At 40.2% G+C, this 13,371-nt stretch overlaps 1 protein-coding gene across 3 annotated transcripts in view; it reads left to right on the top strand.

Moving 5' to 3' along the window:
• Positions 1 to 13,371, top strand: part of CAAP1 (caspase activity and apoptosis inhibitor 1) — a 64,354-nt gene that overhangs the window by 6,916 nt on the left and 44,067 nt on the right. For all 3 annotated transcript variants that reach the window (XM_003939714.4, XM_074394948.1, XM_074394947.1), the window contains exons 3-4: positions 1,321 to 1,405; positions 2,639 to 2,714. In XM_003939714.4, the coding sequence (XP_003939763.3) occupies positions 1,321 to 1,405; positions 2,639 to 2,714 (161 nt within the window). The remainder of the gene's footprint in view (positions 1 to 1,320; positions 1,406 to 2,638; positions 2,715 to 13,371) is intronic.

Raw genomic sequence — 13,371 nt, 5'->3', positions numbered from 1 at the left:
ACAAACTACGTGAAAATATTTTGTAAAATGGAGAATCATAAACAGCCTTGTTTATTTAAAAATTTGTCAAGAAAAAATGTTAGGCAAGAAATTTGTTGACCCTGTGGAGATTATTCTGTTAAGTACAGGGAATGGGAGTAACTAAATTGGACATATAATCTTTCTGATGCTTTAAGAAATAATGTCGGCCGGGCGCGGTGGCTCAAGCCTGTAATCCCAGCACTTTGGGAGGCCGAGACGGGTGGATCACAAGGTCAAGAGATCGAGACCATCCTGGTCAACATGGTGAAACCCCGTCTCTACTAAAAATACAAAAAAAATCAACTGGGCATGGTGGTGCGTGCCTGTAATCCCAGCTACTCAGGAGGCTGAGGCAGGAGAATTGCCTGAACCCAGGAGGCGGAGGTTGCCGTGAGCCGAGATCGCGCCATTGGACTCCAGCCTGGGTAACAAGAGCGAAACTCCGTCTCAAAAAAAAAAAAAAAAAAAAAAAAGAAATAATGTCATAGTATGCTGCTCTGTAACAACAATGGTTGATAATACTTTATGTTTTATTAGATTCACAAGTACTTTTATGTAATTATTATTATTATTTTTTTTTGAGACGGAGTTTCGCTCTTGTTACCCAGGCTGGAGTGCAATGGCGCGATCTCGGCTCACCGCAACCTCCGCCTCCTGGCTTCAAACAATTCTCCTGCCTCAGCCTCCTGAGTAGCTGGGATTACAGGAACGCGCCACCATGCCCAGCTAATTTTTTATATTTTTAGTAGAGATGGGGTTTCACCATGTTGACCAGGATGGTCTCGATCTCTCGACCTCGCGATCCACCTGCCTCGGCCTCCCAAAGTGCTGGGATTACAGGCTTGAGCCACCGCGCCTGGCCTATGTAATTATTTTTGAAAATTATTTAGGGAAATATTTGTTGTTCTAATTTTATGGTTGTAGAAATAGACCTCGGACACTCAAGTTAAGCTTGAGATCATATATGTAAAGATACAAGACTTGAATATTAAAGCCTTTAGAATAATTACCTAACACAAATAGGCTGCTATTAAGAATAGCTGGAAAACTGACTCTCTTTAGTTTGTTCTTTGATAATAAATACAGCTTTATGTATTACCATCAAATCTCTAATCTTCCCATATTAACTGGCAGTGTTTCAGATTTCATCCCAGGAAAAGATGTATTTGAATCTAGTTGAGGCTTTTAATTTATTTTATTGTAAGATTTTGCTAACTTAAATTTTTGTGATTGAAATTTTCCAGTTTACACTGGGGCTGTGTTACATAAATGCATTTTTAAAAATGTCATTTCCTTTAGAACTGTTCAATAGAAGAAATTAAAAAACTATGCCAGGAACAGTTAGAGCTCCTGTCTGAAAAAAAAATTTTGAAGATTCTTGAGGGTAAGAATACATATTTTTACATTCTGGTAACTTATTAGTTAATACTGTATTCAGCATAAATCCTGAGGTAATCTTTCTCCTACTTGGATGTTACTTTAATTTTATTATTGAGTTATCATTGAAGAGTATTTTTACTTCTATTTGTACTAAAAAATACGGTTTACCTATGAGAATAGCAGTTCAAGAATACACTTAATATGTAGTTTTTCCAAATCAAGTGTATATAGATGAGCGTAAGAAAACGAAGTAAAAAATATTTACCAAAGATCTGTTAAAAAATTAATTATTGAAAAGGCAAAGATTTCCCTTAAAATATTTTTAATTTTCTTTTTTAGATTTTTTACATTGTTTAGTTACTATTGCAAACTGTTTATTCTCTAATAATACCCAAGTATGGAGTTAGAATACTTCCATGCAATTTATCAATATTTGTTTGTCTGCCTGAAGTATGACTACTCTTTGTGATACTCACACCTCTAGAATTTGGAACTTCTGGCCATTTATTTTTTTCTTTTGGAACTTTGCAAGGATTTTCGCATTCACATGACAGAAGAAGAAACAAAAATTGGAGCCTTTCATGAAGTTTCCAGAAATAGTTTCATTGTTTTTTTTTTTTTTTTTGAGCCTGAGTCTTACTCTGTTGCCCAGGCTGGAGTGCAGTTGTGCGATGTCAGCTCACTGCAACCTCTGGCTCCCAGGTTTCAGCGATTCTCCAGCTTCAGACTTCCAAGTAGCTGGAAATACTGGCATGCGCCACAGCATCCTGCTAATGTTTTTTTATATTTTTAGTAGAGACGGGGTTTTGCCGTGTTGACCAGGCTGGTCTCGAACTCCTGACCTCAGGTAATCTGTCCATCTCAGCCTTCCAAAGTGCTAGAGTTACAGGCTTGAGCCACTGCGCCTGGCCAGATAGCTTCATTTTTAAATGTAAAATTGTTTGTTGGAATTTTGTCACTCTGGAAATAGATACATACATATGTATGTAGTGTTTAAGTATATATGCACACATTACTTGTCTGTATACATTTATATAATAGATAAAAAGAAGGCAATGAGAAATACATAAGGCATTGAAAAAAGTATTTTAAATACAGGCAATTAAAAATGTAAATTTTGACCCAGTATAAAGTTCTTTAATCTGCATCACTTTTAAAGATGATTGTTTTAATGTAATGATTACACCATTGTAACTTTTTAAAAAGTGTCCTTTCAATAGTTTCTTTCATTTGTAAGGTGACAATGGAATGGACTCTGATGTGGAAGAGGAGGCAGATGATGGTTCTAAGATGGGATCTGATTTAATCAGTCAGTAAGTTTAAAAACTTTCATTTTTATTTTAAAATTTCTTTGTTATTCTTTGATTTGTTATGTCAAGGATGTTAACTGTTTTTTTGTGTGTGCTTTATTTGTAAAATCATTCAGTGGTATAAAAAGATTTATTTGTGTACTTGTAACGATTGGTCCTTTTGGTATATAGGAGGACAGTGTTAACTACTTTCAGGATTAAGATGATTTTTTAAAACTACTCCACATACATACAAAACAGTAACAGTGCCAAACTGAAGCAGAATCACTCTTACTTGGATTTTGAATATACTATTTATGAGCCTCACTATTTATTTATTAAGCACGCTGTCAGTTTCTATATTAACAGCATGGAACACTCGATCTCATTAAATTAATCTGTGTATCTATTGTTAGGCAATAATAGTCTCATTTCACAGATGCGATAGTTATGTTCACTTTATGTAGTCTACATATTTTACCTATAAATATATAATTTTGTTTTATTATTGGGACGATAAAATAATACTTAAAGTTTTGGGATGCTGACTAATCAAGAAGCTACACGCTAATTGTTATTTTTTTTCATTTTATTAGTGTACATCAAACTTTCACCTATTAATTTGAGCGTATATTGATGCTCATTGCTTAAAATAATTAACTATTTTGGTAGTTTCCAAAGAATGACTTGTTCTTTTCAAAGCTTAGCATTTTTCCTGAAGAATATAAAGAGTGGGCTGGGCGCGGTGGCTCAAGCCTGTAATCCCAGCACTTTGGGAGGCCGAGGCGGGTGGATCACGAGGTCGAGAGATCGAGACCATCCTGGTCAACATGGTGAAACCCCGTCTCTACTAAAAATACAAAAAAACTAGCTGGGCGTGGTGGCGCGTTCCTGTAATCCCAGCTACTCAGGAGGCTGAGGCAGGAGAATTGTCTGAGCCCAGGAGGCGGAGGTTGCGGTGAGCCGAGATCGCGCCATTGCACTCCAGCCTGGGTAACAAGAGCGAAACTCTGTCTCAAAAAAAAAAAAAAAAAGAGTTGTGCTAGATGAGAAAAAAAAATAAATTATAAAAGAAAAAAAAATACTTGTGTCACAGGCAGTAGTACAAATAAGAGGTTACCAGGGGTAATAGCATAGCAAAGTACATAGTTAACCAGAAATATAGAATTTTTTTTCATTTCTAAAAGAATGCTATTGGGTAGGAGTGTTATAGGGTAATTTATATGAAACCACAGAGTAGAAAATGTACATTTAAAAAAATATATATGTTTTATTGCACTTTAGGTTCTGGAGTACATGTGCAAAACATGCAGGATTGTTGCATAGGTGCACACATGGCAGTGTGTTTTGCTGCCTCCATCCCCCCACCCCCATCACCTGTATCTGGCATTTCTCCTCATGTTATCCCTCCCCAACCTCCCTACCCCACACTGTCCCTCCCTTATTCCTCCACAACAGATGCCAGTGTGTGATGCTCCCCATGTGTTCTCATTGTTCAATATAGGCCTATGAGTGAGAACATACAGTGTTGGTTTTTCTGTTCTTGTGTCAGTTTACTGAGAATGATGGTTTCCAGATTGATCCACATCCCTACAAAGGATATGAACTCATCCTTTTTTATGGCCACATAGTATTTTTTCCTTGTCTAGTCTATCATTGATGGGCATTTGGGTTGGTTCCAGGTCTTTGCTATTGTAAACAGTGCTACAGTGAACATACGTATGCATGTGTCTTTATAATAGAATGATTTATAATCCTTTGGATACATACCCAGTCGTGGGATTGTTGGGTCAAATAGAATTCCTATTTCTAGGTCCTTGAGGAATTGCCACACTGTCCTCCACAATGGTTGAACTAATTTACACTCTCACCTACAGTGTAACAAGTGTTCGATTTCTCCACATCCTCTCCAGCATCTGCTGTCTCCGGATTTTTTTTTTTTTTTTTTGAGACAGAGTTTCCCTCTTGTTACCCAGGCTGGAGTGCAATGGCGCGGTCTCAGCTCACCGCAACCTCCGCCTCCTGGGTTCAGGCAATTCTCCTGCCTCAGCCTCCTGAGTAGCTGGGATTACAGGAACGTGCCACCATGCCCAGCTAATTTTTTGTATTTTTAGTAGAGACGGGTTTCACCATGTTGACCAGGATGGTCTCGATCTCTTGACCTCGTGATCCACCCACCTCGGCCTCCCAAAGTGCTGGGATTACAGGCTTGCGCCACTGCTCCCGGCCTGTCTCCGGATTTTTTAATGATCACCATTCTAACTGGTGTGAGATGGTATCTCAATGTGGTTTTTTTTTTTTTTTTTTTTTTGAGATGGAGTTTCGCTCTTGTTACCCAGGCTGGAGTGCAATGGCGTGATCTCGGCTCACGGCAACCTCCGCCTCCTGGATTCAGGCAATTCTCCTGACTCAGCCTCCTGAGTAACTGGGATTACAGGCATGCGCCACAATGCCCAGCTAATTTTTTGTATTTTTAGTAGAGACGGGGTTTCACCATGTTGACCAGGATGGTCTCAATCTCTTGACCTCATCATCCACCCGCCTCGGCCTCCCAAAGTGCTGGGATTACAGGCTTGAGCCACCGCGCCCGGCCCTCAATGTGGTTTTGATTTGCATTTCTCTAATGACCAGTGATGATGTGCATTTTTTTCATGTTTTTTGGCTTTTTAAATGTCTTCTTTTGAAAAGCGTCTGTCCATGTCCTTCGCCCACTTTTGAATGGGTTTGTTTTTTTCTTGTAAATCTGCTTTAGTTCTTTGTAGATTCTGGATATTAGCCCTTTGTCAGATGGGTAGATTGCAAAAATTTTTTTCCCATTATGTTGGCTGCTGGTTCACTCTAATGATTGTTTCTTTTGCTGTACAGAAGCTCTGGAGTTTAATTAGATCCCATTTATCTATTTTGGCTTTTGTTGCCAATGCTTTTGGTGTTTTAGTCATGAAGTCCTTGCCTATGCCTATGTCCTGAATGGTTTTGCCTAGATTTTCTTCTAGGGTTTTTATGGTGTTAGGCCTTAAGTTTTTAATCCATCTGGAGTTAATTTTCATGTAAGGTGTCAGAAAGGAGTCCAGTTTCTGCTTTCTGCACATGGCTGGCCAGTTTTCCCAACACCATTTATTAAACAGGGAATCTTTTCCCCATTGCTTTTTTTGTCAGGTTTGTCAAAGATCACATGGTTTTGGATGTGTGATGTTGCTTCTGAGGCCTCTGTTCTGTTCCATTGGTCTATATCTCTATTTTGGTACCAGTACCATGCTGTTTTGATTACTGTAGCCTTGTAGTATAGTTTGAAGTCAGGTAGCATGATACCTCCAGCTTTGTCCATTTTGCTTAAACTTGTCTGGCTATCTGGGCTCTCTTTTGGTTCCATATGAAGTTTAAGATGTTTTTCTCCAGTTCTGTGAAGAGGGTCATAGGTAGTTAGATGGGGATAGGGTTGAATGTATAAATTACGTTGGGCATTATGGTCATTTTCTCAATATTCATTCTTCCTAACCGTGAACAAGGAATCTTTTTCCTTCTGTTTGTGTCCTCTTTTATTTCGTTTAGCAGTAGTTTGTAGTTCTCCTTGAAGAGGTCCTTTACATCCTTTGTTAATTGTATTCCTAGGTATTTTATTCTCTTTGTAGCAAATGTGAATGGCAGTTTTTCTTGATTTGGCTCTAAGTCTGTTATTGGTGTATAGGAATGCTTGTGATTTCTGCACGTTGATTTTGTATGCTGACACTGCTGAAGTTTCAGGAGATTTTGAGCTGAGACAGTGGGATCTTCTAAATACACAATCATGTCGTCTGAAAATAGAAACAATTTGACTTCCTCCTTTTCTAACTGAATACCCTTTATTTCTTTTGCTTGCCTAATTGCTCTGGCTAGAACTTCCAATACTATACTGAATAGGAGTGGTGAGAGAGGGCATCATTGTCTAGTGCCAGATTTCAAAGGGAATGCTTCCAGTTTTTGCCCATTCAGTATGATATTAGCTGTGGATTTGTCGCAAATAGCTTTTACTGTTTTGAGATACGTTCCGTCGATACCTAGTTTATTGAGAGTTTTTAGCATAAAAGGCTGCTGAATTTTGTCAAAGGCCTTCTGTGCATCTGTTGAGATAATCATGGTTTTTGTCTTTGGTTCTGTTTATATGGTGGATTATGTTTATAGACTTGCGTATATCGAACCAGCCTTGCATCCCTGGGATGAGGCCTACTTGATAGTGATGGATAAGCTTTTTGATGTGCTATTGCAATTAGTTTGCCAGTATTTTATTGAAGATTTTTGCATCTATGTTCATTATGGATATTGGCCTGACGTTTTCTTTTCCTGTTGAGTCTCTGCTGGGTTTTGGTATCAGGATGATGTTGGTCTCATAAAATGATTTGTGAAGGATTCCCTCTTTTTGTGTTCTTTTGAATAGTTTCAGAAGGAGTGGTACCAGCTTCTCTTTGTATGTCTGGTAGAATTCAGCCGTGAACCCATCTGGACCTGGGCTTTTTTTGATTGGTAGGCTATTAATTGCTGCCTCAACTTCAGCCCTTCTTATTGGTCTATTCAGGGTTTTGACTTCTTCCTGGTTTAGGCTTGGGAGGGTGCAAGTGTCCAGGAATTTATCCATTTCTTTCAGGTTTACTGGTTTATGTGCATAGAGTTGTTTGTAGTAAGCTCTAATTGTAGTTTGCATTTCTGTGGAATGTGTGGTGATATCCCCTTTATCGTTTTTTATTGCATCTATTTGATTCTTCGCTCTTTTCTTTTTTATTAATCTGGCTTATGGTCTATTTTGTTGATCTTCTCAAAAAACCATGTCATGGATTTATTGATTTTTTTGAAGTGTGTTTTTGTGTCTCTGTCTCCTTCAGTTCTTCCCTGATCTTTGTTATTTCTTGTCTTCTGCTTGCTTTTGAGTTTTTTGATCTTCCTCCTCTAGCTCTTTCAATTTTGATGATAGGGTGTCGATTTTTGATGTTTCCTCGCTTCTCATGTGGGCATTTATTGCTAAACATTTTCCTCTAGACACTGTTTAAAATGTGTCCCAGAGATTCTGGTACATTGTGTCTTCATTCTCGTTGCTTTCAAAGAACATCTTTATTTCTGCCTTCATTTCATTTTTTATCCAGTCAACATTCAAGAGCCAGTTGTTCAGTTTCCATGAAGTTTTGTGGTTCTGAGTTAGTTTTTTAATCCTGAGTTCTAATATGATTGCACTGTGGTCCGAGAGACTGTTTGTTATGATTTCTGTTCTTTTGCGTTTGCTGAGGATTGATTTACTTCCAATTATGTGGTCAATTTTAGAGTAGGTGTGATGTGTTGCAGAGAAGAATGTATATTCTGTGAATTTGGTGTGGAGAGTTCTGTATATGTCTCTTAAGTTTTCTTGGTCCAGATCTAAGTTCAAGTCCTGGATATCCTTGTTAATTTTCTGTCTCATTAATGTGTCTAATATTGAGAGTGGAGTGTTAAAAGTCTCCCACTATTATTGTGTGGGAGTCTAAGTCTCTTTGTAGGTCATTAAGAACTTACTTTATGTATCTGGGTGCTACTGTATTGGGTGTGTATATATTTAGGATGGTTAGCTCTTCTTGTTACATTGATCCTTTTACCGTTATGTAATGCTCTTCTTTGTCTCTTTTGATCTTTACATAAAGTGTATTTTATCATAGACTAGGTTTGCAACTCCTGCTTTTTTTTGCTCTCTATTTGCTTGGTAAATCTTCCTCCATCCCTTTATTTGTAGCCTATGAGTGTGCTTGAATGTGAGATGGGTTTCCTGGATATAGCACACCATTGAGTCTTGACTTTTTATCCAATTTGCCAGTCTTTGTCTTTTGATTGGGGCATTTAGCCCATTTACATTTAAGGTTAACATTGTTATATGTGAATTTGATCCTGCCATGTTGATGCTAGCTGGTTGTTTTGCCCGTTAGTTGACACAGTTTCTCCATTGTGTTGATGCTTTTTACCTTTTGGTATGTTTTTGGAGTAGCTGGTACTGGTTGTTCCTTTCTGTGTTTAGTGCTTCTTTCAGGAGCTCTTGTAATGCAGGCCTGGTGGTGACAAAATTTCTGAGCAATTGCTTGTTTGTAAAAGATTTTATTTCTCCTTCACTTATGAAGCTTAGTTTGGCTGGATATGAAATTCTATGTTGAAAGTTCTTTTCTTTAAGGATGTTTAATATTGGCCCCCACTTTCTTCTGGCTTGTAAGGTTTCTGTGGAGAGCTCTGCTGTGAGTCTGATGGGCTTCCCTTTGTGGGTAACTCGTCCTTTCTCTCTGACTGCCCTTAGCATTTTTCCTTCATTTCAACCCTGGTGCATCTGACAATTATTTGCCTTGGGGGTTGCTCTTCTTGAGGAATATTTTGTGGTGTTCTCTGTGTTTCCTGGACTTGAATGTTGGCCTGGCTTGCCAGGTTGGGGAAGTTCTCCTGGATAATATCCTGAAGAGTGTTTTCCAGCTTGGATTCATTCTCTATCACATTTAGGCAGACTTATCAAATATAGATTACGTGTTTTCACATAATCCCCTATTTCTTGGAGGCTTTGTTCATTTCTTTTCACTTTTTTTTCTCTAATCTTGCCTTCTCAATTTTATTTCATTGTGTTGACCTTCAGTCTCTATATCCTTTCTTCTGCTTGGTCGATCCAGCTACTGAAACTTGTGTATGCTTCCTGAAGTTCTCCTGTTGTGTTGTTTGGCTCCATTAAGTCATTTATATTCTTCCCTAAGCTGTTTATTCTTATTAGCATTTCATCAAACCTTTTTTCAAGGTTCTTAGTTTCTTTGCATTGGGTTAGAACATGTTCTTTTAGCTCAGAGAAGTTTGTTATTACCCACCTTCTGAAGCCTGTTTCTGTCAGTTCATCAGACTCATTCTCAATCCAGCTTTGTTCCTTTGCAGGTGATGAGTTGTGATCCCTTGGAGGAGGAGAGGTGTTCTGATTTTGGGTGTTTTCATCCTTTTTGTGCTGGTTTCTTCCCATCTTTGTGGATTTATCTACCTGTGGTCCTTGGTGACTTTCAGATGGGTTCTCTGAGTGAATGTCCTTTTTGCTGATGATGAAGTTATTTCTTTCTGTTTTTTAGTTTTCCTTCTAATAGTCAGGCCCCTCTCGTGTAGGACTGCTGGAGATGAACTGCAGATTGTGCTTGCCTGGGGATCACCTGTGACGGCTGCTGAACAGTAAGGGTTGCTCTCAATTTCTTCTTCTGTTATCTTTGTCCCAGAAGGATACCTGCCAGATATCAGCCTGAGCTCTCCTTTATGAGGTGACTCTGGATATACAGGGATCAGGGAGCTGCTTGAGGAGACAGTCGGTCCCTTAATAGGAACTCAAGTGCTGAGCTGTCAGCTCTGTTGTTCTGTTCAGAGCTGCTGGCCAGGTATGTTTAAGTCTGTTGCAGCAGAACTTATAACCACCTGTTTTCCCAGCTGCTCTGTCCTGGAAACGTGGGGCTTTATTTATAAGTTCCTGACATGCTGCTGCCTTTTTTTAGAGCTTCCCTGCCCAACAAGGAGGTAGCCTTGTCACAGTCTGCCAGCAGAGGCGTTGCTGAGCTGCAGTGGGCTCTGCCCAGCTGCTGTGTGAACTTCCTTCGGTTTTGTTTATAGAGGTATTATTAGAACTGCCTTGATAATGGTGGTCTGCCTCAGTAATGGCAGACTGCCTTGGTAATGGTGGATGCCCTTCACCCAACAGAGCTGGACCTACCTGGGTCCAGCTGCGCTTGCTGTGAATCTCTCAATCCAGAGCGTTTCAGATTGCTGGTCTTTGTTGGGGTGGGACCCACCAAGCCAGATCACATGGCTCCCTGTTTCAGCCCCCTTTGCTTCAGTTGAATGGGTGGCTCTGTCTCCCAGGCGTTCCAGGCGCTAGTTGAAATGGCCGCCCGGATTTCTGTGAGTTTTTGTATGGAGACCTGCTGGACCGGCTGAAACAGCCATGCTGGAAACTCGTAGCGCTTTTCAGCCCGGGAATCTCCTGGTCTGTGGGCAATAGTAACGCGTTTGGAAATGCAGTGTTCACTTACCCTCTATGTTGTTCTCACTGGGAACTGCACTCCAGAGCTGTTCCTATTTGGCGATTTTGGATCTGCCTCCAAAAATGTACACATTTTTAATGTCTTACTATTGGAGTTCCTTCAAAATACTTAGCTTTAAATCATTTATATTGTATATTAATTTGGTTCAGCTAGTTCAAGCATTTACAAGACCTATTAACCTTTTAATATTTTAAAGTTTCTTAAATTATCGAAATTAATCATTTTGTTTTTCCTGTAATCTCCACGTTGCTCAGAATTTTGTTTCTTGATGCTACTTACAGAGAATCCTGAATTAAGCTTTTGGTTGATAATATTTGTTTTCCCTTTTTAAAAATCTATTAATTTTTTCCAGTTTTTGAAGTGCTGTTAGGCTTAAGTGCTTTGCTTTTTCATAATTGAGCATTGGTGTTACCTTTTCAACTGTTAGAAACCATTTAATGATGTATTAGTCCATTTTCTTGCTGCTGATAAAGATATACCTGAGACTGGGGAATTTATAAAGAAAAGGTTTAATGGTCTCATAGTTTCATATGGCTGGGGATACCTCACAATCATGGTGGAAGGTGAAAGGCACTTCATACATGGTGGCGGCAAGAGAGAATGAGGGAACCAAGTGAAGTCTTGGTTGGTTTTATAACCAACAGATCTTGTGAGACTTATTCACTACTGCGAGAAGAGTCTGGGAGAAACCACCCTTATGATTCAGTTATCTCCCACTGGGTCCCTTCCACCACGTATAAGAATTATGGGAGTTGTAATTCAAGATTAGATTTGGGTGGAGACACAGCCAAACTGTATCATTCCTCCCCGCCCCCTCCCAAATCTCATGTCCTCACATTTGAAAATCAATCATGCCTTTCCAACAGTCCCCCAAAGTCTTATCTCATTTCAGCATTAACTCAAAAGTCTATAATCCAAAGGCTTATCTGAGACAAGTCCCTTCTGCCTATGAGCCTGTAAAATCAAAAGCAATTTAGGTACCTCCTATATATAATGGGGATACAGGTATTGATCGACTTACAACCTGTGCAACTTACGACCATTCGACTTTACAACCACAATCGTTAGCCACGACTGCTCCGCTTCTGGCAGCACAAACGTTGCCCAGCTGGGCATACGACAGTGCGGACCAGCTTCTGGCAGCACTACCATCTCCGCCTGCACCATTTCAACTGTTATCCCAGACTCGGTACAGCAAACTCAACTCACAACCAAATCGTGTTACGACCAGTCTGTCGTAACCAATCGTGGTTGTAAGTCGATCACTACCTGTACAGGCATTGGATAAATACACCCCTTCCAAATGGAAGAAATTGGCCAAAATGAAGGGGCTACAGGCCCCATTCGAGTCTGAAATCCAGTGAGGCAGTCAAATCTTAAAGCTCCAAAATGATCTCTTTTGACTGCATGTCTTACATCCAGGTCATACTGATGCAAATGGTAGGTTCCCATGGTCCTGAGAAGCTCCAGCTGCTTTCACATGCTGGTGTTGAGTGTCTGAGGCTTTTCCAGGTGTACAGTGCAAGTTGTCAGTGAATCTACTGTTATGAGGTCTGGAGGATGGTGGACCTCTTCTCATAGTTCCACTAGGCAGTGCCCCAGTGAGGGCTTTGTGTGGAGGCTTCAACCCCACGTATCCCTTCTGCACTGCCCTAGTAGAGGTGTCCATGAGAACTCCACCTCTGCAGCTAACTTCTGCCTGGACACCTGTTTCCATACATCTCTGAAATCTAGGTGGAGATTCCCAAACCTGCAGGTGCACAGTTATTGACTTCTGCATACCTGCAGGCATAACACCATTTGAAAGCTGCGAAGGTTTGGGGCTTGCATCCTCTGTAGCATCAAGTCCCTAGGCTGTACACAGCAAGGGAGCCCTGGGCCTAGCTCATTAAATCATTTTTCCCTCCTAGGCCCCTAGGCCTGTAATGGAAGGGGCTGCCATGAAGACCTCTGACATGCACTGGAGACATTTTCCCAATTGTCTTAGTGATTAACATTGGGCTGCTTGTTACTTATGCAAATTTTTGTAGCCTGCTTGATTTTCTCCTCAGAAAGTGGATTTTTCTTTTCTATGGCATTGTCAGACTGCAAATTTTCTGAACTTTTATGCTCTCTTTCCCTTTTAAAACTGAATTCTTTTTTTTTTTTTTTTTTGAGACGGAGTTTCGCTCTTGTTACCCAGGCTGGAGTGCAATGGCTACCCAGGCTGGAGTGCAATGGCGCGATATCGGCTCACCGCAACCTCTGCCTCCTGGGTTCAGGCAATTCTCCTGCCTCAGCCTCCTGAGTAGCTGGGATTACAGGCACACGCCACCATGCCCAGCTAATTTTTTGTATTTTTAGTAGAGATGGGGTTTCACCACATTGACCAGGATGGTCTCGATCTCTTGACCTCGTGATCCACCCACCTCGGCCTCCCAAAGTGCTGGGATTACAGGCTTGAGCCACCACGCCCGGCCCAAACTAAATTCTTTTAATAACACCCACATACCTCTTGAGTGCTTTGCTGCTTAGAAATTTTTTCCACCAGATACCCTAAATCATCTTCCTCAAGTTCAGAGTTCCACAAATCTCTAGCCAAGGACAAAATGCTGCCAGTCTCTTTGCTAAAACATAGCAAAAGTCACCTTTACTCCACTTCTCAACAA

The sequence above is a fragment of the Saimiri boliviensis genome, chromosome 2, assembly GCF_048565385.1.
Source record: "Saimiri boliviensis isolate mSaiBol1 chromosome 2, mSaiBol1.pri, whole genome shotgun sequence".
NCBI lineage: Eukaryota > Metazoa > Chordata > Mammalia > Primates > Cebidae > Saimiri > Saimiri boliviensis.
Note: the sequence above shows the minus strand (reverse complement) of the source record. Positions and strands in the feature narration are given on the sequence as shown.